Source organism: Sus scrofa, chromosome 2 (assembly GCF_000003025.6).
Source record: "Sus scrofa isolate TJ Tabasco breed Duroc chromosome 2, Sscrofa11.1, whole genome shotgun sequence".
Lineage (NCBI taxonomy): Eukaryota > Metazoa > Chordata > Mammalia > Artiodactyla > Suidae > Sus > Sus scrofa.
The window spans coordinates 81312904-81336654 of NC_010444.4; the positions used below are offsets into that span (position 1 = coordinate 81312904).

Below are 23751 nucleotides of genomic sequence, written 5' to 3' on the forward strand. Positions count from 1 at the left end.
GGGTTTTGAGCCAAGGAATGGCATGGTTGGACCAACATCATAGAAAGCTCATTCAGTCAGTCATTGAGCAATTATTTACTGGGAGCCACTTGCTTACTATGTGCCAGTCACTGTTCTCAACCCTGAGACTACATCAGTCGACACAGCAACGCCCCCACCCTCCTGGGGCTGACATTCTAATGGGAGAGACAGATCATGAGACCATAAACAAATATATGCAATATGGTGGTTGGAGACATACGCCATGAAGACAAACTGAGCAGGGCTGGGGGTGGGTGGAGAGCACTGGCTAGTGTTAGGAAGGAGGCTATTTTATACAGGATGGGTCAGGGAAAGCTTCAGGGAGCAGATCATGCAGATATTGGGAAGGAAAGCATTTCAGGCAGAAGAAAAAGCCAGGGCAAAGGCCCCAAGGCAGTGGGTTCAAGGATCAGCAAGGCAGCCAGGGTGGCTGAAGCAGTGTCATCAGGGGAGAATAGTAGGAAATGAAGCCAAGAGCAGTCGGGGCCAGAAAATGCAGGGACTTGTGGGCTATGGAGAGGCGTTCACTTTTATATGGCACGAGATAGGGGAGACGCTTCATGGTTCCGAGCAAAGGAAGGACACAATCTGCCTTGGGCTTGACTAAGATCCCTCTGGCTGCTGTGTTGAGAATAAACTATATGGGGTGAAGGAAAAAGCAGGGGTAATCGAGATGGGAGGTGGTATGGGTTTGCCTTAAGGTAGTGGCCAAATTCTGGATCTGTTGTGAAGGTACATGCATTATGTGTTGGGTAATGCATGTATGCATGCATGTATAATGGTGGGATGCAAGGTGTGAGAAAAAGTCAAGGGCTGTCGGCCTGAGCACTCACAATATGGCTCTGGAGACGATGGCGGGAGGAGGAAGCCTGGCGGGGATGGGGAGCTCTGCTAGCTTTGGCTGCTGAGCATATAATGGAACAGTTGCGTGCAGATCCAGCAGCCTGCCAGACCTTCTCCCTGAATGTCCCCTGGGTACCACACACTCAGCTTGTCCAAAAGGCAACTCCCCCTTTCCCCAGATCTCTTGCCCAATGCCCCTCCCCCTAGCCAGAATCCTGCAGGCCACCCCCATCTTCACTTCTTACAGCCAGCAGATCCCTGTCAGTTTCCCTCAGATCTCTCAATCCTGCCAACTCTTCATCCCCACAGCCTTCACTGTACTATATCTCATCGAGACAGCTGCAGAGACAGGGCTGGGTGAATGAAGAATGAATGAAGAATTAGATGGGAGTTCCCACTGTGGCACAATGGGATGAGTGGCGTTTCTGGAATGCTGGGACGTAGGTTCAATCCCTGGCCTGACACAGCGGGTTAAGGATCCAGTGTTGCCAGTAGCTTGCAACTGCGGCTCAGATCTGACCCCTGGCTCAGGTGGGAACTCCATATGCTGTGAGTCAGCCAAAAAAGAAAATAAATAAATAAACAAATAAATAAAAATTTTAAAAATTAAAAAAAATTAATTTAAAAAAATAATTGGATGAATGAGAGATTGAATGCATGATTGGCTAGTCCCTCCCTTTACCCCTAAGCAATCTCTGAAAACATGTATTTCTGACTATTATCCTTTCCTCGACTGTGAACTATTCCCATCTCTCCAGGGCCTAAAAAGACATAAATTAGTTGTCTACAGATATATTTTGTTTGGCCCACATAGTGGGGTTTTTTTTTTGTCTTGAATTAATTAGGGTATTATACTTTAAGCTTCTGGATTGCCCACTTCTCACTGATACTACCAGGATGCATCTCTCCAGAGCAGTACTCGGCTAATGGAGTATGGCTCTAGATTTAGACAGGGCACCTGTGCACCAGTTGGCCATAGTCCCCACCACTCCCTACTGTCCTGTACCCAACCTGCCCCCTTCAGTTAAATTACCTACCTGGCCCCTATGGCATCAGAATTTATGACCCATGGCCTAGAGGACAAAAGCATAACTTCTAGATAGCATGTTGCATGGAATGGGCTGAAAAGGGAGGGGTGATGTTAGATGAAGTGGACTAGTTAGGGTATGGCCAAGTTGTGAAGGGCTTTGGATGCCATTTTAGGAAGTCTGACCTTTATCCAGAGGGCCACTGGGAGCAGTGAAGCAGGGGAGGGATGTGGCTGGGTTCAAGTTTTTAGCCCATATCCTATGGAGAGGAGGGGGACTGACAGGGGCAGAAAACCTGGTGAGAAGGCCCAGCTGCTAGAAGGGGGGATGAAAGGGAGGAGGCCTAGGCAGAGGCTCCTCCCCGCTGGGTCTCCCTGAGTCTAAGTCTGCTCTCTCTGTGTTTCAGAACCAGATGTAAACCTGGGGGCCAAGTGTGGTCATGATGGCAATTGGGCAGTGCTGAAGACCCAGGCTGGCTCCAGCTGCTTCCAAAGGACTCCATCCGCCCAGGACCCCAGTACATAGCCCTCTGCCACCCACAGGATGGGAGCCCGGGGTCTGGCGGCCTGGCCATGAAGGAGCGCTGCCCTTCCCAGCAAAGGGCCAGCCCTGCACCCTCCAGACAAACCACCACCCAAAGCCCAGGCATGGACTCTAGACACAGCAGCCCCATTGGGGCTGGGGAAGGGGCCTCCTGCTCTGAGGGCCCTGACGGGAGCCTGGCTTACCCTTCCCTGACCTGCATACTTCCCCAAGAGGCAGCCGCCAAGGAAACATTAGGAACAGATGGAGCCTTGATCTCAGGGACACCAGAAACCACCCTCTCTGGGAAGCCAGAGCCTGTGTCCTCAGTGAAAACTGGTATTTCATCCTCAGAGAACAGAAATTCTCTGTTCTTAGAGAAGATGGATTCCAAGTCTTCAAAGCAGGCTGATGCCATTTCCATAGGAAAGGAAGATGCTGGGTCCTTGAGGAAGGCAGATCCCATGTTTACAGGAAAGACAGAGCCTGCAATCTTAGGGAAGGGGGCTCCTGTGGCTTCTGAAAGGATGGATCCTATGACCCCAAGAAAGGAGGATCCTGGATCCTTGGGGAAGGTAGATCCTGAGTGCTCCGACAAGATAGATACAATGGCCCCAAGGAGGGAGGATCCTGGATCCTTGGGCAAGGTGGAGCTTGCATTCCCAAGAGAGGAGGAGCCCGGGAATTCAGGAGAAGAGCTTCCAGTGTCTTCAGAAGAGGTGAGTCCCACATCTGTGAGCAAGACAGCTCTTATATCCTTTGGGAAGAGAGATCCTGAGTCCTCAGGAAAGGTGGGTCCCATGACCTTGGAAAACATGGATTCTGCCTCTGCAGGAAAGACAGATCCTGGGTCCTTGGGATCAACTCCAGGGTCATCAGGAAAAATCAAGCCTGTATCCCCTGGAACAAAAGCTCTAGGGTCATCAGAAAGGGTGGATCCTACTTCCCTGGGAATGACAGATCCTGTCTCTGTGTTAAATGCAGAAACTGTGTCCTCCACAAAAGAGGACCCTCAGGTCTTGGGAAAGATGGATCCTGCCTCCTCAGGAAAGCAAGATCCCATGTCCATGAGAATGACAAAAACTGTGTCTGTTGGACAGGTGGATCCCATGTTTTCAGGAAAGATGGATACCACCTCTTTGAAAAATAAAGAACCTGTATCTTCAGGCAAGGTGAGTCCAGTGTCTTTGGGAAAAGTGGATCCTGTGCCCTCAGGAAAGCCAGAGACCCTGTCTCCTGGGAAGGCAGAACCGACGTCTGGGGGAAAGACAGAAACTGCATCCTCAGGAAAGGAGGACCCAGTGTCCTCCGGAAAGGTGGATCCCAGTTCTGTGGGAAACATAAAAACATCATCTTCCGGAAAAGTGAATCCTGAATCATCAGGAAAGATGGACCCTGTGTCCTCAGGTCCAGGGGGTCCCCCATCCTCAGTAAAAGCTGAGGCAGTGACTGGGGGGAAAGCAGATCTACTACCTTTGGAAAAGTCAGGTCCTGTGGCCCCTGGAAAGGTGGGTCCTGTGACCTCGGGGAAGGCTGATTCCCCCACCTTGGGCAAAGTGGACCCTGTGAGCAAAGGAAAGACAGAAACTGTTGCCCCTGGAGACAAGGACCCCGTGTCGGCAGGAAAAGTGGCCCCCACTACCCTAGGGGGAACAGTCCCAGCATCCTTGGGAAAAGCAGAAGCTGTCCCAGAGGGAAAGGTGAATCCCCTGCCTCTAGAGAAGGACAATCCTATGAACTCCACGAAGCTGGATCCCGGGGCCTCAGGGAAAGCAGAACCCAAGTCTGAGGGCAAAGCAGAAACAAAGCCCCCTGGGCAGGAAGGCACTGCATCATCAGGAAAAGAAGAGGCTAAATCTTTGCAGAAGGAGAAACCGCTGACCTTGGAGAAGGGGGATCCGGGATCCTCAGGAAAAGCAGACCCTCCCGCTTCTGGGGAGCCTGCAGCCCTGGGGAAGACTGACTCTGTGCCGCCAAGGAAAGCAGAGCCTGCATCCTCGGAGAAGGAGGCCCACCTGACTCTGCAGAAGGAGGAGGTCTCCTCTTCCAGGCAGGCAGATGACAAACCCTGCGGCTCAGCTCCTTCTGCCGCAGGTCTTGGAGGCCGTAGGGATCCAGCGCCACCTCCCAGTTCCCAGACCTCCAGCCTCAGCCAGAAGGACCCGGCGGCCGCTAGGGCGGAGAGCAGCCCGGGCCTGGAGGCTGTAGGGCAGCCGCCAGGGCCGCGGACTCGCGACAACTTCACCAAAGCGCCGTCGTGGGAGGCGAGCGCCCCGCCGCCGCGCGAGGACGCGGGCACGCAGGCGGGCGCGCAGGCCTGCGTGTCGGTGGCCGTGAGCCCCATGTCTCCGCAGGACGGCGCGGGCGGCCCGGCCTTCAGCTTCCAGGCGAAGCAGCGCGCACCCAGCCCCGCGCCCGGGCCGCCCTCGCGCCGGGACGCGGGCCTGCAGGTGTCGCTGGGCGCAGCCGAGACGCGCTCCGTGGCCACCGGGCCCATGACGCCCCAGGCCGCCGCTCCGCCCGCTTTCCCCGAAGTGCGGGTGCGGCCAGGCTCCGCGCTGGCGGCCGCCGTGGCGCCCCCGGAGGCGGCGGAGCCGGTGCGCGACGTGAGCTGGGATGAAAAAGGCATGACGTGGGAGGTGTACGGCGCCGCCATGGAGGTGGAGGTGCTGGGCATGGCCATCCAGAAGCATCTGGAGCGACAGATCGAGGAGCACGGCCGCCAGGGGGCGCCCGCTCCGCCGCCCGCCGCCCGCCCAGGCTTGGGCACCGGCCGTGCGGGCTCCGTGCGCGCCGCGCCCCCGAGGGCGCCGCCAAACGCCCGCCGGGCCTTTTCCGCGCACTGCTGCAGAGTGTGCGCCGGCCGCGGTGCTGCTCGCGGGCCGGACCCACGGCCGAGTGATCAGCTCCGTTTTTGTACGCCCGGGTTTCCAACCTTCTCAGGCTCCCTTCTTGACCGCAGGCCCCTAGAAGGGATCCCCTCGATACACGACAGAGCTGCGAGGGGGCGGGCAGCCTCTAGGGTCTTCTCATCATCCCGTCTTTCCAGCCCCCTCCCCTCTTAAACACAGAAACGAATGCCCTCTACGTCATGAGCCCACGAACCCAGCACTGACACCCCACTGTCCCCTAACAGCCCTCAGCCCCACCCTCTCCCGGTCACACTGGACAGCCTCCAGGGACCTGCTCGGCAGCCATGCTCCCAGCCCTTAGAGCTGGGGGCAGGCTCCTGAGATGTCCAGCTGGTGCGCTGGGTTCTCCAGCAGCAGCCAGGTCCCCAGAACGGGAGAGACTGTGTACAAAAGCCCCAAGTGTGCAAGGATTGACGTGTGAGACCCCGGATGTGCAAGGTCCCGGGTGTGTGCAAGGTCCCGGGTGTGTGCGAGTGCGTGTCCACGCGGTGGGCTGGCCCCATGGCCTGGGCATCTCTTGCATGCTGGTAGTTGTCCCCAGTTCGGCTCCCCTTCCCCCTGGCCCAACCCTCAGCCCTCTCTCCACCCTCCCTGGACACTGGTTCACAATTCCCAGACAGGCCAAAGGCAGCTGCAGGAGTGCCCTGGGGGCTAAAAGGACTAGAGTAGTCACAGAAAGGTGATAGGACTCAGGCAGGTCTGGGGGGTCACAGTCAGAGGTTCACAGACAGCTTGAGTGACAGCTGGTCTTGGGTACCGGGGTTAGAATGGAGGGCTCATTCTACAACTACAGTAGTCCCTGAAAGACCATCCTCTCCGGCCCCCTGTCTCCCAGTGCTATGAGCTCCATACATCCCTGTGACCACTCAGTACCCCTGTCCCCACCCCTCCAGCCGTGGTTTTTGGCTACAAACTGTCACAATATACATTGGTAATAAAACACTCCCCCAACACTTGTCAGCTGTGATTGGCTATAAGCAGACAGGGGTGGGGCACCACCAGCTCTTATTACAATCAGGAAAGGGTAGGTATAATTTAGGGGTGATGGGGCCTCTTCCGAGGTCGACCAGGAGAGTGGGAGCCAGGTGTGGGGCTCAGTGACCAGGGTCCTGGGGCAGGATCTCCATCACAGGTCTGTGGTATTCAGGCCCTTGTTGTCAAAGGCCAGCCCCTCCTTCTGTTCACGCGGGCCCACCTTCCTTGCCGACAGCACTCTGCTCAGAGGCTCAGGATCCTGCTCCTTCAGACTGCACAGAGCTTCCTTCTGTGGGAAGAGGGAGGGAAGGTGTAAGGCCAGGGCCAAGATGAGGTGACCTCCCAGTCCTTAGGGAGAGTGAGATGGGTCTTCCCAACCAGATGGCTCCTTGGCTGGGGCCTCAGTTTCCTGGCTCTGTCCCAGAGATGGCCATGGCTACTCAGTGCAGATGGGCTCAGGTGAAGAGGTGGGCCTGGAGGGCCTACTCTGGCCTTTGTCTCACCCACACATGGTGGCATCTTGGAATTCTGCCTGAAAAATGCCAGGCCCTGTGTCATGTGCCAAGGAACCAGTCCAGCACAATGCCTGCCACCTGTACCCATGACAGGCACTATGCCGGTCACAGTCCATCCATTACCTTAAGAACCCACGGGACCCCCTAAGGCAGGGGCTCATGTTGCCCACTTTACAGAGGTGGAAACTGAGGTTTGGGGGTTCTCTGGCCAGGAAGGGGTAGAGCAGCATTTGGTCTGCTGATCTTGCTGGTTCTACGCTGTCCCTGGTTGAATTTGAAATGTCCTTCTGCCACCCCAGTGGGATGCATCACACCCAGGGTCCCGCCTGTAGGTCATCATGGCAGTCACTTGTCTCCTGCCTTTCTCTTCCCTCTCCCCATGTCACATGTCACACACTCACACACCCTCTCACAAGAATCCCTCCTGTGGACCAGCCAGGCCCCCAGGCTTAACTATTCCACCACAGAGACACCCACGGGGGCAGAGCCCTGCCCCCACCATCTCCCCAGGGCACTCTAAGGGCTTTTTCCAGACTGGGGCTGTTCCAGTCCCTGGTAAACAGTGGAACATCTGAGAGGCCCCAGGATGGACTAAGCATTCTGCCTGTGCTCCCCAGAGCCTATGACACAGACCCCCAGCAGAAGCGCAGTGTGGCCCAGGAAATGCGGCCTCACCCTGGAGACAGGAGACCTGGGTTCTGGGCTGCCCTGGCCTTGCAAGCTTTTTGACCTTGAGCAATTCAGCACCCCTCCCTGGCCTCACTTGCTTGAAAAGTTTGGATTGGATGAGCCCTCAGGTTTCTCAGAATTTTTTTTTTTTTTTAAGGCTGCACCCATGGCATATGGAGGTTCCCAGGCTAGGGGTCCAATCGGAGTTACAGCTGCCGGCCTACACCACAGCTGCAGCAATGCAGGATCTGAGCTGTGTCTGTGACCTACACCACAGCTCATGGCAACGTCAGATCCTTAACCCACTAAGCGAGGCCAGAGATCGAACTTGCAACTTCATGGTTACTAGTCAGATTTGTTTCCTCTGCACCACTACAGAAAGTCCAAGGTCTCTCAGATTTTGAACAGACACTTACATAAGTCTTAGGTGAGTCAGGGCACAAAGGGATCTGTGGGAAAAGGCCCTACCTGTGTTCCCCACCCAGAGGCCCCGAGGCACACCTACTGCTGCAGGAGATGGGGTGGAGCCTTAGGCAGCTTCTCAGAAACAGAACACCCCCCTCTGTTGCAGGACATTCTTGGCTCTTTCCTGGCTTTGAAGACTCCTGGTGGCCTGGCGCCCCACTCCCCCTCCAGACTCTTCTCTCAGAGCTCCCTGACTCTCCCCAGCCCACAGGTCCAGACCCAGTGCTGGGGTTCCCGACTCCACTCCCTGCTGGGGGTCAACTTTGGCCTCGGCCAGAAGCCACCTGCCCCGTCCAAGCTCTGGACCACAAGACTGTTCCCTTCTGCCTCAGTTCCCCCCAGACAGGCTCATAGGAGTTTTTGCCGCAAACCATCTTCAACCAGAGATAAGCCGTCCATCCAGAGGCCTCCAGCACTGCCTGACAGCCTGGACCACTATCCATGACTCACATTTTGGAGGCCTTGATGTTACAGCCAGGTCCTGGGTGGCATTCTGATATTTTAAAGCCCACAGAGGCTTTGGTTGACCAAATCTTTCCAAGTAAGGGATCATCAAGGAAAAAGAAGTCCAGAAGCATGAGGGAAGGTTGGGGACCCTCATCCCCACCCCAGAGGGCAGGGCCTGGCTGAAGGCAGGACTCAGAGCTGGGGAAGAAGGTGGATGGTGGGTGGATACTCCCACCCCAACACACACACACACACACAGAGAGAGAGAGAGAGAGAGAGAGAGAGAGAGAGAGAGAACCACAGACTATCAAGGCTCAGTGGGCCTTAGAGCTTCTACTCCAGTGCTTTTCAAAGTGGGAAGGAGAGGGTATGTCCTTCTGGTTCTGGAGCCCCTATCCCCACCTGGCCCTCTCATCCACTCTCCTGCTCTCAGGGTTCTCACTCCTGCCTGCCCATTAGAACCCCGGGAGCTTTAGCCACACATTCCTACCCAACCCCAGCCTGACCATCTGATCAGAATCTCTGGGCTGGGACCTGGCCTCTTCATGTCCAAAGAGCTCCCCCGCTCCGTGATTCCAGTCAGCAGCCCAGGTTGCGTGATCTAACCAAACCAACTAACCCACTGAACAAATGACAGTGCTGTTGTTCATTTGAGCCTACCTTCACTCCTTGGCTAGATTACATTCGCCTCCGGATCTCCTGCCCCCTCCCCACCAGCTTTTATATAAAGGATATAAAGGGAGGGAGCCAGGTTCCTGAGCATTTGCTTTGTGCCAGATGGTTTTTATACCCACTCTTATATCATCCTCACAACAGCCCTGCCAGGTTGGTGTTCTGATCCCCACTTAAAGATGAGAAAGCTCAGAGCCAGAGGGAAGAAGGCTCCCACCCAGGGTCACAGTGAATGAGTAGGGGAGCAAGGGTGGGTCCCATGCCAAAGCCATAGGGCTTCCCAGGGCCTGGTGCGGAGACATGCCCATATCAGCAGCAGGTGGCGTCAGCTCTGTATTGAATCCCACCCCCCTTCAGAGAAGGGTCCCAAGTCAGAAGCCCCATCTTGCCTTGATTTCCTGCTTGCTATTTGCCAGATCCACAGAGTTGTCATCCAGGGAGTTGAGGCTGTAGGGGAGATAATGGAGCTCAGACAGTTGTCTCTGGCCAAAAACCACCACTGCCATCATCACCACCATCACCATCACCACCACCACCACCACTGCTACCACCACCATCCACATCACCCCATCACTACCACCATCACCACTGCCATCGCCACCATCACCACCACCACCCCATCACCACCACCATCATCACCACCACCACTACCATCACTATCACCACCACCATTGCCACCACTACCACCACCACCACTGCCATCACCACCATCACCATCATCACCCCATCACCACCACCATCACCCCATCACCACCACTACCATCACCACTGTCACTATTACCATCACCATCACTACCTCCACTACCACTATCATCACCACCACCACTACCACCATCAATCAGCCTGGCTGTGAGGGGCACTGCTCACCTGATGTGGTCCAAGTCACTGGAGGAGGATTGGGACTCAAAGCCCAGGTCCTTGGTGGGGAGGTTCAGCATGGGATTGGCCCTGGAGAGAAGGCCAGTCAAGTGACCATGGGCCTCAGCCATCCCATGGGGCCTCTTACCCACCTTTCAACCCCTGCTTACCGCTCTGTGTTGTACACGTTAGTCCCGGGGATGGCAGAGACTGGGGGCATCACCCCTACTGCTGTCTTCTGGGCCTCCTTGGCAGCCTTCATAGCCCGAAGCTTCCGGCGGTAGCTGCAGGGAACCAGGAGGGGGCATACTACTTCCCTGCACACCTACTGTGTGCCAGTGTAGGCCCTGAGAGTGTGACTTCCCACCAACCCTGGCAGGTGAGTGTTAGCTCCATCTTACAGAGGGTACAAGGGAGAACCAGAGAAGGGGAATGGTTTGCTGAAGGCCACACAGTTGGCCAGTGGCAAAGCCTAGAATCACACCCGGATGTGACTACTGACTCCATATGTAGTGGAAAGGGGAAAAGAAGCAGCAGTCATTAAATGCACAGTATGAGCCAGACACCTTGCTGGATATGAGAGGCGCATTGCTTCCTTGAGTGCTCTGAGGAATCTGGTCTCATGCCCATTCTGCAAATGAGGAAACTGAGGCTTGGGGAGGGGAGATGACCTGCCCAAGACGTCACAATGAGTCACTGGGGATTGAATACAGATATACTTGACACCTAAACCCCAGCTCCTTCTACTCCCCAGATATCTTGGGCGGTGAAAGAGGTGAGATTGGAGACACAGGGAGGGTGACGGGAGCAGCACCTCTTCTGGACACACACGAGGATCATGGTCATGATCACGATGACTAGCACCAAAGCCACTCCCAATCCTATGACGACGTTACGGAGAGTGTTGGGCAGCTCTGACTCCTGGCTCTCCTGGGAGCCCTGGAGAAGAAGGAATGCAATGAGGGGAGGCTGTGGGGTCACCATCCCTTCTCCCCACGCCCCCCTTACCTCCGCCCTGCGGACACTCACCAGCACCACCAGCCCCAGCTGCAGCAGCTGCGTCAGGGAGTCCTGGTCATTCCGGATCATCCTGGATGCAGAGGAACACTGGCATCCCCCAGGCTTCCTGCTCACCCTCCTGCCCACCCCAAGGGCAGCCCCACTCACATGCTCAGCTGGTCAAGGGTCAAGGCCGAGCCATTTGAGAAGACAAAGTAAGCATCGAGGTAGGAACGGCCTCGGGCCCTGGAACGGGGCAGAGGTGGAGTCAGCAGCCTAGAACCACCTAGCAGGCCCCTTCTGCTGCTGCTTCTCTCTTCCTCACCCCAACCACCAGTCCCGTGGGTGCTCACCGAGCTGCGGAGTCTATGTCCTGAATGTTCACAATGTAGACAGTAGTCCTGGTCGCCTGGGCAAGAGCTCTGCAAAGGGGCCAGGTGTCATGGAGGGCTGGGGTGGGGGCTTTAGCCCAGGCCTGTAGCCAGGGCTCTGCCAGTGGAATTACGGATTGTGTGAGGGGCACCTCCTCTGGACAGCTCCATTGGCTAAGCAGGTAGCACCTTTGTGTAAGTTAAACAAGGAAGCCCCTTCCTCTAGGGCTAGGTTTACAGTTTAGCAAGCAGAGTGCCCTTGCACAGTGCACAGCCTTTACAACTGTACATGGCAGCCCTATTTAGGTCTCTCTCTGCCCAGCCATAGGCTTCTAAGGGCATGCAGAAAGGAAGTGCAGGGTCAAAGATGGGGACAAGGTGAAGTGTGGGTCAGGGACAGGGTTGAGAGAAATTTCATCCTGGCTTGTCAGGGGTAAGGCTCCCAGATCCTGCCCTTCCCCACAGGCCCCTCCCTGGCTCCCCATAACCTACGCTTTAATCTCCTCCATGTTGGCGCCCACGTCCTCCTTGCTAATGGAAAATTGCAGCCTCACCCGGTAACTCTGGTCCACAGTAAAGAGCTATAGGAGGAAGGGATGGGGGAAGATGAAGCACAAGGAGGCAGGGACTGGCAGAGGGCACTGGAAGCTGGAGGCAGAGCCCGACACTCACATTCAGCATGATTTTGGCTTCCAGGGCAGGACCCTCGGAAGGCCTGTCCTGGGCCTTGACCGTCACTTGGTAAGTGCCTTGGAGAGTGGAATCAAGACTGGTCACCAGCCTGTGGAAGGTAAGAGGGCACAGCTCAGTCTTAAAACCCAAGCTGGAGTCCTCTTGGAACCCACTTATACACCTCCCAGGATGGGGCACTCACTGCCTTGAGGCCCCACTTGGCTCCCCCCACCCCACTCCAGGGGCTGCCCACGGTTACTCAATGTTGCCAGTGAACACGCTGTCCTCCACAGAAGTGGAGATCCGGAAGAAGCCCTGGAAAGGGATCACGGTGCCATCTTTAGCGACGAAGTCCACTTGGAAGATGGAGAACAGGATGGCCCCATTGTTCCCTGAGTCATCGTCTCTGGCCTGGGAGTGAGAGTAGACATCATCTGGGGGCTGGGCAAGGACAGGCGCCCCTCCTCCGCACCCCACCCCCCACCCCCAGTATTCTGAGGCTAGGCTGGCCTGGGAGGCTGGGCCCAGGCCTCCAACCAAATGCTTTAAACAAACAGTGTTTGGACAAGTCCCTGCCTCTGGCCCCCCAGCTCAACCGGTCACTGTCCAAAGTCCCTCTCACATGGAAATCCTACCCTGCTCGTCCCTCCCACTGCCACACACATACACACACATACACACACACACAGCAGCACAGAGACACTCAGATTTCCTGAGCACCTACTATGTGCCAGGCACCTTCCCTTAGATGCCTCATCTTAGCACTTGCTAACATGAGTACGATTCCTCTAGTGGCCCATGAAGTGACTGGGGGAGAGGGCATGAGCACTTTTGTTTACTCCAGTGCGTCTCAGAGACGAATAGAACCAACACACAGAACTGCAAGTCTACCGACGTCACTATTCAGGATGAGACCAAAGCCAGTGTTTACATTTCAAAAAGGGGTCAATTTAAGAAAATGGTTCAAAGCCATGGCCAGACTTGTGACATTGGAATTCACTGGGCTGAAGACTGGAAAACTGTTTAAGGCTTGAAAGAAGAGAATTATGACTCCCCCCTTTTTACTGGAGGAAACTGGGGCTCTGAGGGGGACCCTGTCCTACCCAAGGGCACACTCAGCTCTGAGTGAGGAGGGTCAGGTCTGTCCATCTCCTGCGCCTGTGCCCTTTCCACAGCTCTGAAAGTGGCAGCCACATAGAACCCACCTCTTAATGCTAAGAAGTTACTTCCCGGAGCTGCCAGCTTCTTATCCAGGAGTGAAAGTGAGTTCCAGAGAGGCATGGCAGCTTCCCAGCACAGTAAGAGGCCCAGCCAGGCCTGGGCCCCAGGGCTGTGGGGGCAGCCTCACCCGCCTCCTACCCCTCTGCATGGCATAGCCACCATGCAGCTAATAAATATACCCATATCAAGAACCATAAAAAATGAAAGTATTTTTATAATTTTGCTCTGGAAATTATTTAATATGAGGAACACATTTAATTTATAGTTACTATGCTTTCTCTGTAGTACTCAAGGATTCTGGTGTAGTGAAAAATCCACTACAAGTGGTTTTTATGGTCATGAAATTTTTATGAATACTACATTTAACAATTAATGGAGTTTAATCATATCAATTAAGCAGGTATTCATTTCCATTCTGGGGTTTTCTTCTCATTTGTCAGAGCCAGTAAGTTTTCCGTCTAGTGTTAAAACATCTTGGGGGATGGCTGAAAGGCCTGGTGGCCTTGGCCCTGTGTCTTCTGGGGCTAATGTGATGGACAAAGGCTGGAGCCGAGGACTTACCCGGACGGAAGCCACCTGCTGGTTGGGCATCACAAGTTCTGGGATGATCACTACAAGTGTGGACAGGAAGAGGTCAGTGGGCTCAGGGCCAGTACCCACATGATCAAGTGTTAATGTTAACCATAGCCCAGCTCAGGGCTCATCTCTCCAGACCTGCCATCAACCTCTCCACCGCCAGCGACCCCCATTCCACCTACCCCTGAGCCATCAGTTAGCAGGTTCTCCACCTCCCATTGTGCAGACGGAAAAACTGAGGGCCGGAGAAGGAGGCCTGACCCAGAGTTAGGTGTGAGTTGGCACAGAACTGGGGTAAAGACTCATGTCTCCCCTCCTGTTGAAACCCTGAAGGAAAGGCAGGGCTGGAGGCTTTCCTCCCTGTCTAAGGGGACATCTGGGGCCTGAAGAACATCCATGGTGGCTGCCTAAAGGTGGTCCTGGCAGAGTACAGTGTGGGTGGGGACAGAGGGGCTTGCTGCTTACCAAAAGTCTTATCCTCGGGCAGAAAGTAGGGTGCATTGTCATTCACATCCTCAATGGTGATGGGGAGGCTTCCTAGGGAGACAAGGTTGGCTGGCCTTAATCTCTAAGCAAAGACCTGACCCAGAAAGCCTGGTCCTCAGCCTTGCTCCCCAAAGCCTCCCTCTCACACATCCCCCATGCTCAGCCCCCTCCCCTTGTCATGACTCAGAACGCTAACTCGATCTCCTCCGGCCTTTGTGGGAGGGAATACTCTCCCCAGATCTCAGAGAGGGTAAGCAACTTGTCCAAAGGCACACAGCAAGAGCAGTGGAATGGGACTGAGCCCAGCCCAGGTATGCCCCACCTGACTACAACATGATTCTGACACTTGTTAGCTGTGTAAGCTAAGGTACTGAACTGCCCACTCTGTGTCTCAGTTTTGTCATCTATACAATTGGATAGGGATCACCTACCACATGGATTGTGAGTAAAATGAAGAAATGCCTACAAGGTGCCTGGCAGAGCTCTTGGCTATAGTAAGGATTTGATACAAGCTAGCAGGTTTTTTTTTTTCCCCCTTTTTTCTTTTTACAGCCACCCCTGCAGCATATGGAAGTTCCTGCCCAGGCTAGGGGTCAAGTCAGAGCTGTAGCTGCCAGCCTAGGCCACAGCCATGCAACCCTGGATCTGAGCTGTACCTGCAACCTATGCTGCAGCTTGTGGCAACACGGGATCCTTAACCCACTGAGCAAGGCCAGGATTGGAACCTGTATTCCCAAGGAGACTAGGTCAGGTCCTTAGCCCAGTGGCCATGACAGGAATGCCACGTGCTAGCTGTTAATATGATTATTATTGCTACTTGGTGTCAGAAGTGGGATATGAGTGCCCCTCTGGCCCTGAAGTGTACTCTTTCATTTACACGGCTTCACAGCATAATAGCATTAATTAAGTGCTGTCTCTGTGCCAAGCACTGCACTAAATGCTTTACATGCTTAGTCTAATTTAATCTTCACAGCCTACTTACTACCAACTCCACTTGACAGCTAGGCCAACTAAAGCTGAGGGAGGTGTCATGACTTTCCCAGTGGCACAGCTGATAAGGGCTGGAGCCAGAATTTGAACCCAGACCTTGCAGGTTCCATTTCTTTCCCACAGCCCCTAGACTGCAGGCTGCCAAGCCCTGCAGGCTAGACTGCCTCACCATTGTCACTGTAGGCTTGGAAGCGGGGGTCCGTTGTGATGTCACAGGCCCTCACAACCAGTGTGACCAGGTCACAGGTCTCATAGTCGATGGCCTCGCTCTGATTGATGAGCACAGAGCCGTTGTCCAGCACAGAGAACCAGCCGTGGCACAGACTGCCCACATCGATGCCGGCCTTGGTACAGATGACGTTCACAAGCTGTACCTCCACCTGGGACATTGTGTCCACATCCTGGGCCACCACCTCAGCCACTATGCCGTGCTGCGAGCCATTCTCAGCCACACGGATGCCCCGGAGCGAAGTGGCATCCAGGGTGGGTGGTGTGTCATTCACGTCCTCCACGGTCACGAGGACTTGCGCTGTGGCCTCACCCGCCTGGGGGTCGGGGTTCTCAGCACTCACTGTCAGACTGAAGAAGGGCTGCGTCTCGTAGTCCAGGCTCGTGTCCGAGGGCAGCGAGAGGAAGCCCTTAGCACCCCCGGATCCCAGCACCGTGCCTCGGAGTATGAAGTTATTGGCACCAGTCCCTGACAGGCTGAAGCTGATGCGGTTGTTGGCTTCCGTCTGGTCTGCATCCCAGGCCTCCACCTCACCTATCAGCACGCCTGCAGACAAGGGGCAGAGTATGGAAGGACCCTTGGGGGCTTCAGGCCTGCCCTGGAAGGGGTCATAAAGTCTGGCCCAGGGAGGACTTACCTGGGTCCCTCTCCTTCACTGAGAAGGAGTAGCTGGGGTGGCTGAAGATGGGCAAATTGTCATTGATGTCCTGCAGACAGAGGTAGTTCTGAGCCCAGGGAACTCAGGAGCACCCAGGTTCAGCCTCACCAAGAGCCAATCAGAGAAGCCAGTCCCTCCCCTGGCCCAAAGTCCAGACTTTCCATCCATGTCTCCTCAGACAGCCCTGCTCCCTTCACAGAGGAGGAAACAGCCTTTGAGAGGATGGAACTCACCCAGGCCCACGGCCGGGGCCCAGAGGCCTGTGGCAGGACCTCCAAAGTTAGGTGGACGCTTCCAGGGAGCTCCACCTGACAAGCCCTCATCTGTTCTGTTTCTCTGACACTACCCAGAGCAGTCTTAGACCTTGCTTTAGGGAACGACGGTTCCATGTCCCCACATATGCCCCTGTCTGGCCTGGCTTGACTGCCCATTCCTCGGATTTTTTTCTTTTTCTTTTCTTTTGTCTTTTTTTTTTTTCTTTCTTTCTTTTTTTTTTTTTTTTTTGGTCTTTTTAGGGCCGCACTGGAGGCATATGGAGGTCCCCAGGCTAGGGGTTAAATCGGAGCCACAGCTGCCAGCCTACACCACAGCCACAGCAACATGGGATCTGAGATGTGCCTGCAACCTACACCACAGCTCAGGGCAAGACCAGATCCTTAACCCACTGAGCGAGGCGAGAGATCAAACCCACATCCTCATAGATACTAGTCAGGTTCGTTACCGCTGAGCCACAACAGAAACTCCTGTCAGATTTATTGTACTGGCATCAACACCATTACGACCCCACAAAGGCCCAAGCTTTCCCTGGTCCCTTCCCTTTTCCTGTTCCCTCTACCCTCAGTTGACCCCCACGACACTCGCTCCATGCTCCATGATAAGTTCCTAGGGGAATGGCAGATATCTGTTTGGGTTGAGCAACACAGACAAGGACATATGGAGAGTCGCTGACTGAGGACTGACGACCCTGCCTGCTCATGTCGATCCCTGCCTTTAGGGTGGTTGCAACACTTACGGGGACATGAGACATGGAGAGGAGCCACATACTCCTTTGCCACACCTCTCCCCCACACACATTGTTCCCACCACATTGCTCCCACCACCAGCCCTTTATAAGCAGAATGCCTCCCTGGGAACCTCCATATGCCGCGGGCATAGCCCTAAAAAAAAAAAAAAAATGGATAAAAGATATAAAGCATTCTTGTGAGCTGTGGTGTAGGTTGCAGACACAGCTCAGATCCCGCGTTGCTGTGGCTGTGGTGTAGGCCAGCGGCTGTGGCTTCAATTCATCCTCTAGCCTAGGAACTTCCATATGGCTCGGGTGCAGTCCTTAAAAACAATGAAAATAAAAAATACATAAGCAGAATGCCTATTCATAATCACTACTGATGCCACCCTGAGCTCAGCCCATCATTTCAGATGCCTTAATAAATCTCTCTTGCTTTTCTGACTCGGCCTTGTGCGTTCCGACCTCAGCAGACCTAACACTCAGGTGGGGCAGGTTTGGGGCACCAGCCAGGGTTTAGACCTGGTCCTGCCCTCAGACATCTGCTGTGTACTGTCCCTTCCTTCCCCCTCCAGCCCCAGCTGCTCTGCCCAGTTGTCATAGCATCAGGCTGACTCCTCCTGCGCTTCCTCCCCTGGTGCTGGTGTGTGCTGGGCGCCCTTGGTTTTCCCGGCCCTTCCCCAAGGTGGCCCACAGGCATCTACTTTTGCTTTCAGCTTTTTCTAAATTGGGGTAGGATAGACATCTTTGAAAATAGAGCCCTCTACTCCTTTTTAGGGCCACACCCACAGCATATTCCCAGGCTAGGGGTTAATCAGAGCTGTAGCTGCCGGGCTACAGCACAGCCACAACACAGGATCTGAGCCACATCTGCAACCTACACTGCAGTTCATGGCAATGCCAGATCCTTAACCCACTGAGCGAGGCCAGGGATCGAACCCACCTCCTCATGGATACTAGTCAGGTTCGTTACCACTGAGCCACAATGGGAACCCCCACTTTGTTACTTTCATCCCCATTTTACAGATGAGGAACTTGATGACACAGGGAGGTTGAGGGATTGTCTAAGGCCACACGACCCAGTGAGCTGGAATTCTAACCCATCAGCCTAGCTCCAGAACTCTTTGACTGACCAGACTGCAAAGAGTATGAATGCAACTCAAGTTGGGAGGAGGCAGGAGTTGGCCACTGCTCGGGAGTCTCTCCACCCCTCCCCCACCCCCTCCCCCGCAACATAGGACCTCAACATCCTGGACCCTCCTGCTGAGCTGAGCCTTACCTCCACAGTGATGGTGACATTGACGTCAGTCCAGAGGGCAGGCACACCACAGTCAGACACCCGCACAGTCAGCACGATGCGGCCACCCAGGGTGGGGTCAATGGCCTCTCGGTCCAAGGGCCCCAGGTTTGTAAGGATCCCTTTGTCGGGGTCCACTGAGAAGTTGTGGCTGTAGGAGCTGGGCAGCAGGCTGAAGTGCAGAAGGCTGTTGTTGGTGTCTGGCTGGTCATCGTCGTGAGCCTGTGTAGGTAAGTGGGGGACATCAGCCATCAGGTGCTCCCCAGCCCCTCCCCTGCAGTCTGGCCTCTCCCTCCAGCAATGGCCCACCAGGGCAGTAACAGGGCCTAAAGCCAGAGGGATGTCACCCAATCTCCCAGCCTCAGTCTCCCATCGAAGAGGGCTGGACCACCAGCTTGCAAGACTTTCTGAGGTCTTGAGCATGGAGGTCCTTCATTCATCCCACAAATGTTTACGACATACCTACCATATGCCTGGCTCCATTACAAGTACTGGGACTAGAGCTGTGATCAAGACAGTTCCCTTATGGAGCTGATATGGTATGGTAGTGGGGGTGGGGGCAGTGGGGAATATAATATAGACAGTCAAAATGTGAAACAAACAGACAAAAGCAAGTGTAAAGTCCAATAAGATTCGGATGTCTATTTCAGTGCTATATTTTTTAAATAGCTGAAACTCCTTTTTGCTTTTTTGCTTTTTTTTTTTAGGACCACACCTGTGGCATATGGAGGTCAAATTGGAGCTGCAGTTGTCAGCCTATGCCACAGCCACAGCAACACCGGACCTGAGCTGCATCTGTGACCTACACCTCAGCTTGCAGCAATGCCAGGTCCTTAACCTGCTGAGCGAGGCCAGGGATCGAACCCACATCCTCATGGATACTAGTTGGGTTTGTTAACCACTGAGTGTGACAGGAACTCCTGAAATGTCTTTTTTGGAAGCAGCCAGAGATGGTTTCTCCAAAACTCTGACCCTGTCTGTTCTTCCCTCGGTGCTCTGAACTCAGGCCGGTTAATTCCCCCCAGCCCTTCTCAGGGCTCATGCTGGGCATCATGGTTCTTGCAGCAGATCTGAAATGCTCCTGCCCCAAGGATCTCAGAGATTAGGGTAAGAAACATCGAGGAGCATGGAAAATGGCCCAAGTTTCAGGGCAGAGAGGTTGGAGCACCAGCCCCAGCACTGCCATTGACTGGCTGTACAACCAAAGAAGTCACTTCACCTCTTGGAGCCTCAGCCTTCTTCTGTGAAATGGGGAGCATCAGAGCATCTGCTTCACAAGTTGGTCCAGCCCCAGAAGGAGGGTAGGGCTCTATGGCTATGTGATTGTCATCCTGAGGACCCGGTTTCCTGCTTCCCTGTAAGACTCCCTTACAGAGGACTCAGCGGAGAAGATTCTGAAAGCCTCAGGACTATGGGAGAAGCTTCTCTCCAGTGTTCCTCTGGAGCCAGTAGTGGGGTTTTAATCTTACAGAGTCTGTGACCTGGCCACTGATTTCATTTCCCTTTTTGCTTTGGCCATTGGGATATTCAGTACTGAATTTTCAACCACTCCTCGAAATTGTGTGGCTCCATGTTAAACGTACCTCGTACGCTTTTAAAAATGCCATCCTTGGAGTTCCCTGGTGGTGAAGCAGGTTAAGGATCCAGCTTGTGGCTCAGGTTGCTGCTGTGGCCTGGGTTCAATCCTTGGCCTGGGAAGTTCTGCATGCCACAGGCATGGCCCCAAAAATTGCCATTCTTATTTTCTCTTTTTCCTGACTCCTTTCATATTTTTTTCCATTTTTTTTGGCCACATTGGCAGCATATGGAAGGTCCTGGGGCCAGGGATCAAATCCAAGCCACATCTGCAAACTATGGCATAGCTACCACAATGTCGGATTCTTAACCCATTGTTCCAGGCCAATGCAATCGAACCAGCAATGCCACAGAGACAAGCCAGATCATTAACCCACTGTGCCACAGCAGGAACCCCTTTTATTTTCATATTTTTTATCATACTTTTAAATATAAGCCACTTCAAAATTTTTTTTGAAACGAGGCAGGGGCCTGGATTTAAAAGAGCAGCATGTTTTTGAGGGCTTGCTCTGTGCCAAGCACTTTATATCCATTATGACTTTGGAAATAAACACTATGATGGTCTTCATTTTCCAAAGAAGAAATGACCCAGAGATATGGAGTGATTTTCTTAGGGCCACACAGCTGGGCCACCTCGACGACAGAGCCAAACTTGGTGCCCTGCCCCATCCCACCCACCAGCTCCGGGCTGGTACGAACCTGGATGGCCACAGAGACATTGCCCCCCTCCTCCTGGACAAAGATATTGTAGGAGCCGGTGACCACAGGCTTATTGTCATTGATGTCCAGCAGAATGATGTGCAGCGTGGTGGAGGACGACTGGTTCCCACCGTCTGTGGCCTGCAGGGTGAGGTAGTACACAGCCTGCTTCTCCCGGTCCAGCAGCGTACCGTTCCTCACCGTCACGGTCCCTGAGTCTGGATCCACTGCAAAGACGTCATCCCTGTGCACGGTGGCCAGATGGAGCGAATTAAGACACAAAATGCCCACTTGAATGTGAATTTCAGAGAAACAATGGGAAATATTTTAGCACATCTCATGGAGTGTCTGCAACCTACTTGTATTAAAAAAACATTCTGGAGTTTCTGTCGTGGCACAGTGGTTAACGAATCCGACTAGGAACCATGAGGTTGCGGGTTCGATCCCTGCCCTTGCTCAGTGGGTTAAGGATCTGGCGTTGCCGTGAATTGTGGTGTAGGTCGCAGACAAGGCTCGGATCCTGAGTTGCTGTGGCTCTGGCGTAGGCCGGCGGCTACAGCTCTGATTTGACCCCTGGCCTGGGAACCTCCATATGCCGCAGGAGCAGCCCAAGAAATGGCAAAAAGACAAACAAACAAACAAACAAAACCCTGATTCCTTGTTTATCTAAAATCAAAAGGTCACTGGGTACCCTATATTTTATCTGGCTACTCCAGCCCCACTGTGAGGCAGACAGGCAGGCTGGGCCGCTCGCCCACATGCTCCCCTGCCCCCCAGCCCCCAGCCCCCCAAGACCTTACCCATTCCCTGGAAGCAGGCTGTAGGTGATGCGGCCCCCCTCCCCCGTGTCCGGATCAAAGGCCTGTGAGGCAGAGAGAGAAATAAAAGGACGCTGTTCAGAAGCCATGCACTCCTGGTCAATGGTGCAACTGATGAGGATAGGGCTGCCCTGCTTTCTGACACAAAGGGAGAAGCCCCAACACACTCAGATTTCGCACACGGACAACATACCCATGCACAGTCACGTGCGCGTACACACTGGCTGAGACTCGATGACATCAGAGTATAACAGAGACCCCAGCAGGGCCATGGTCCCAGGCCTGCCCATCTCTGTGTCCCTCCCAGCTGGGCCCGGCCCTGGTCCCGGCCCCCATCACTCACGTGGATGCTGTCGGTGACCACATAGCCAGCTTCACTGTGCTCGGAGACATTGAGGTTGTACAGGCTCTGGGGGAATGTGGGCCTGTGGTCATTAATATCTCTAAGGTAGATGGTCACCATGGCGATGGAGGAGTTCTTGCTGACCGAGTCCGTGGCCACCACCTAAGGATGACAGTGGAGAGAGGCAGTGGCATTGGGACTGGGGCACCCCATGGCCTGCTCCCTCCCTGGTGCCCCAGAGCACCCCTCACCTGCACCCACATCACCATCTGCTGCTCGTAGTCCACCTGCGATGGTGTTTTCACCAGCACCTGCACTTCCACTGAGCCCGCCGCCCGCTCCGGGGAGACGCTGAAGGCTTCGGCATCGGGGCCCTCCAGGGACAGCCAGAAGGTGCCATTGCTACCCTGTTGAGGTGAGCTGTATATCAGGGACTCCACTCCCGCAAGGTACCCCACCCCCCGCCTCTTTCTCCCAATCCCTAGCCATAGGCTCTTGCTCGCTGAAGTCCCATGAGAGGGGCCTCTCAAAAAACTGAGGCAAGAGGGCCCCGGGACGGTGGGCTGGTCACCAGTTCCTGTAAATGTAGGGTCATCAGAAGACTTCCCCTGGACTGCAGAGACTGAGCCTGGACACACCTCCCTCGCTCCCTTTGAGTCTTCCTTACCAGTCATCACTCACCACCCTCCACCACCCACGCCAACGCCAAACACCACCAATGCCCAACATCAGCCCACCACCCATACCCGCTCCACTCCACACCCATCCTCCATGAAACGCCAACCACCAACTCAACACACCCACCCACTTATCACCACCCAACATCATCCTCCATGCAACACTTTGTACCAACTCATTATCAAACAATACTACCAAACACCAACCATAGCTAATCAGCATTCACTACTACCCAAATCACTCAAGGTCAACCTCCTCTTAAGAATACCTCCATCTTGGAGTTCCCGTCATGGCTCAGTGATAATCAACCTGACTAGTATCCACGAGGATGTGAGCTCAATCTCTGACCTCGCTCAGTGGTTAGGGATCCGGTGTTGCCATGAGCTGTGGTATAAGTCGCAGACACGGCTCGGATCTGGCATTGCTGTGGCTGTGGCGTAGGCCTGTGGCTACAGCTCTGATTTGACCCCTAGCCTGGGAACCTCCATGTGCCACAGGCGCAGCCCTAAAAAGACAAAAAAAAAAAAAAAAAAAAAAAAAAAAGGGAGTTCCCGTCGTGGCGCAGTGGTTAACGAATCCGACTAGGAACCATGCGGTTGCGGGTTCGGTCCCTGCCCTTGCTCAGTGGGTTAACAACCCGGCGTTGCCGTGAGCTGTGGTGTAGGTTGCAGACGCAGCTCGGATCCCTCGTTGCTGTGGCTCTGGCGTAGGCCGGTGGCTACAGCTCCGATTCAACCCCTAGCCTGGGAACCTCCATATGCCGCGGGAGCGGCCCAAGAAATAGCAACAACAACAACAAAAAGACAAAAAAAAAAAAAAAAAAAAAGAGTACCTCCACCTTAAGACTCGCTCACACTACTCTGTACCCAACACTGCCCATATCCCTCAGTATCCAGTACTACCTCAACACCCCTCAACTTCACCATCCCCCCGCCACCTCACTCTACTCAACACCACCAAAAATTACATTCCATTCACCATTACCCAGCATCCAGGACCAATCTCCACTCAACACTGCCTTTCTGTTCCCCACCACCTAGCTTCACTCTGAACACAAAACTAGCTACCAGCTCAGCATCATCCACCATTTCCATATGTCACCTAACAACTCCAATTTTCACCACCACTCATGGTCGGCCGCACTGTCATCACACTCCCCCGCCCCCTGCCAACAGTTCATCTCTTCCCTCCACCCCCCCGCCCGCCATG

At 54.4% G+C, this 23751-nt stretch overlaps 2 protein-coding genes and 1 long non-coding RNA gene across 4 annotated transcripts in view; 1 reads left to right on the top strand and 2 right to left on the bottom strand.

Moving 5' to 3' along the window:
* Window positions 1-4516, bottom strand: part of LOC106509472 — a 25351-nt gene extending 20835 nt beyond the window's left edge. The window contains exon 1 of the long non-coding RNA XR_002341731.1: window positions 4430-4516. This is a non-coding gene — a long non-coding RNA (uncharacterized LOC106509472). The remainder of the gene's footprint in view (window positions 1-4429) is intronic.
* GPRIN1 (G protein regulated inducer of neurite outgrowth 1) overlaps window positions 1-6280 on the top strand; it is an 11452-nt gene extending 5172 nt beyond the window's left edge. The window contains exons 2-3 of one of the 2 annotated variants that reach the window (XM_021084418.1): window positions 2299-3133; window positions 3515-6280. In XM_021084418.1, coding sequence (XP_020940077.1) covers window positions 2465-3133; window positions 3515-5479 — 2634 coding nt within the window. In that variant the 5' untranslated portion in view covers window positions 2299-2464 and the 3' untranslated portion in view covers window positions 5480-6280. Of the gene's footprint in view, window positions 1-2298 lie in introns of both variants that reach the window. The other variant, XM_013994875.2, reaches the window with a different exon arrangement.
* Window positions 6276-23751, bottom strand: part of CDHR2 (cadherin related family member 2) — a 42420-nt gene continuing 24944 nt past the window's right edge. The window contains exons 13-32 of the mRNA XM_013994874.2: window positions 22116-22271; window positions 21865-22026; window positions 21504-21565; window positions 20704-20947; window positions 18412-18651; window positions 16109-16178; window positions 15412-16017; window positions 14232-14303; window positions 13752-13801; window positions 12229-12380; window positions 11970-12078; window positions 11790-11878; window positions 11280-11348; window positions 11095-11172; window positions 10957-11017; window positions 10742-10866; window positions 10098-10211; window positions 9937-10017; window positions 9459-9516; window positions 6276-6590 (exon numbers count right to left, since the gene is read on the bottom strand). Of these exons, the coding sequence (XP_013850328.2) occupies window positions 6453-6590; window positions 9459-9516; window positions 9937-10017; window positions 10098-10211; window positions 10742-10866; window positions 10957-11017; window positions 11095-11172; window positions 11280-11348; window positions 11790-11878; window positions 11970-12078; window positions 12229-12380; window positions 13752-13801; window positions 14232-14303; window positions 15412-16017; window positions 16109-16178; window positions 18412-18651; window positions 20704-20947; window positions 21504-21565; window positions 21865-22026; window positions 22116-22271 (2736 nt within the window). The 3' untranslated portion in view covers window positions 6276-6452. The remainder of the gene's footprint in view (window positions 6591-9458; window positions 9517-9936; window positions 10018-10097; window positions 10212-10741; window positions 10867-10956; window positions 11018-11094; window positions 11173-11279; window positions 11349-11789; window positions 11879-11969; window positions 12079-12228; window positions 12381-13751; window positions 13802-14231; window positions 14304-15411; window positions 16018-16108; window positions 16179-18411; window positions 18652-20703; window positions 20948-21503; window positions 21566-21864; window positions 22027-22115; window positions 22272-23751) is intronic.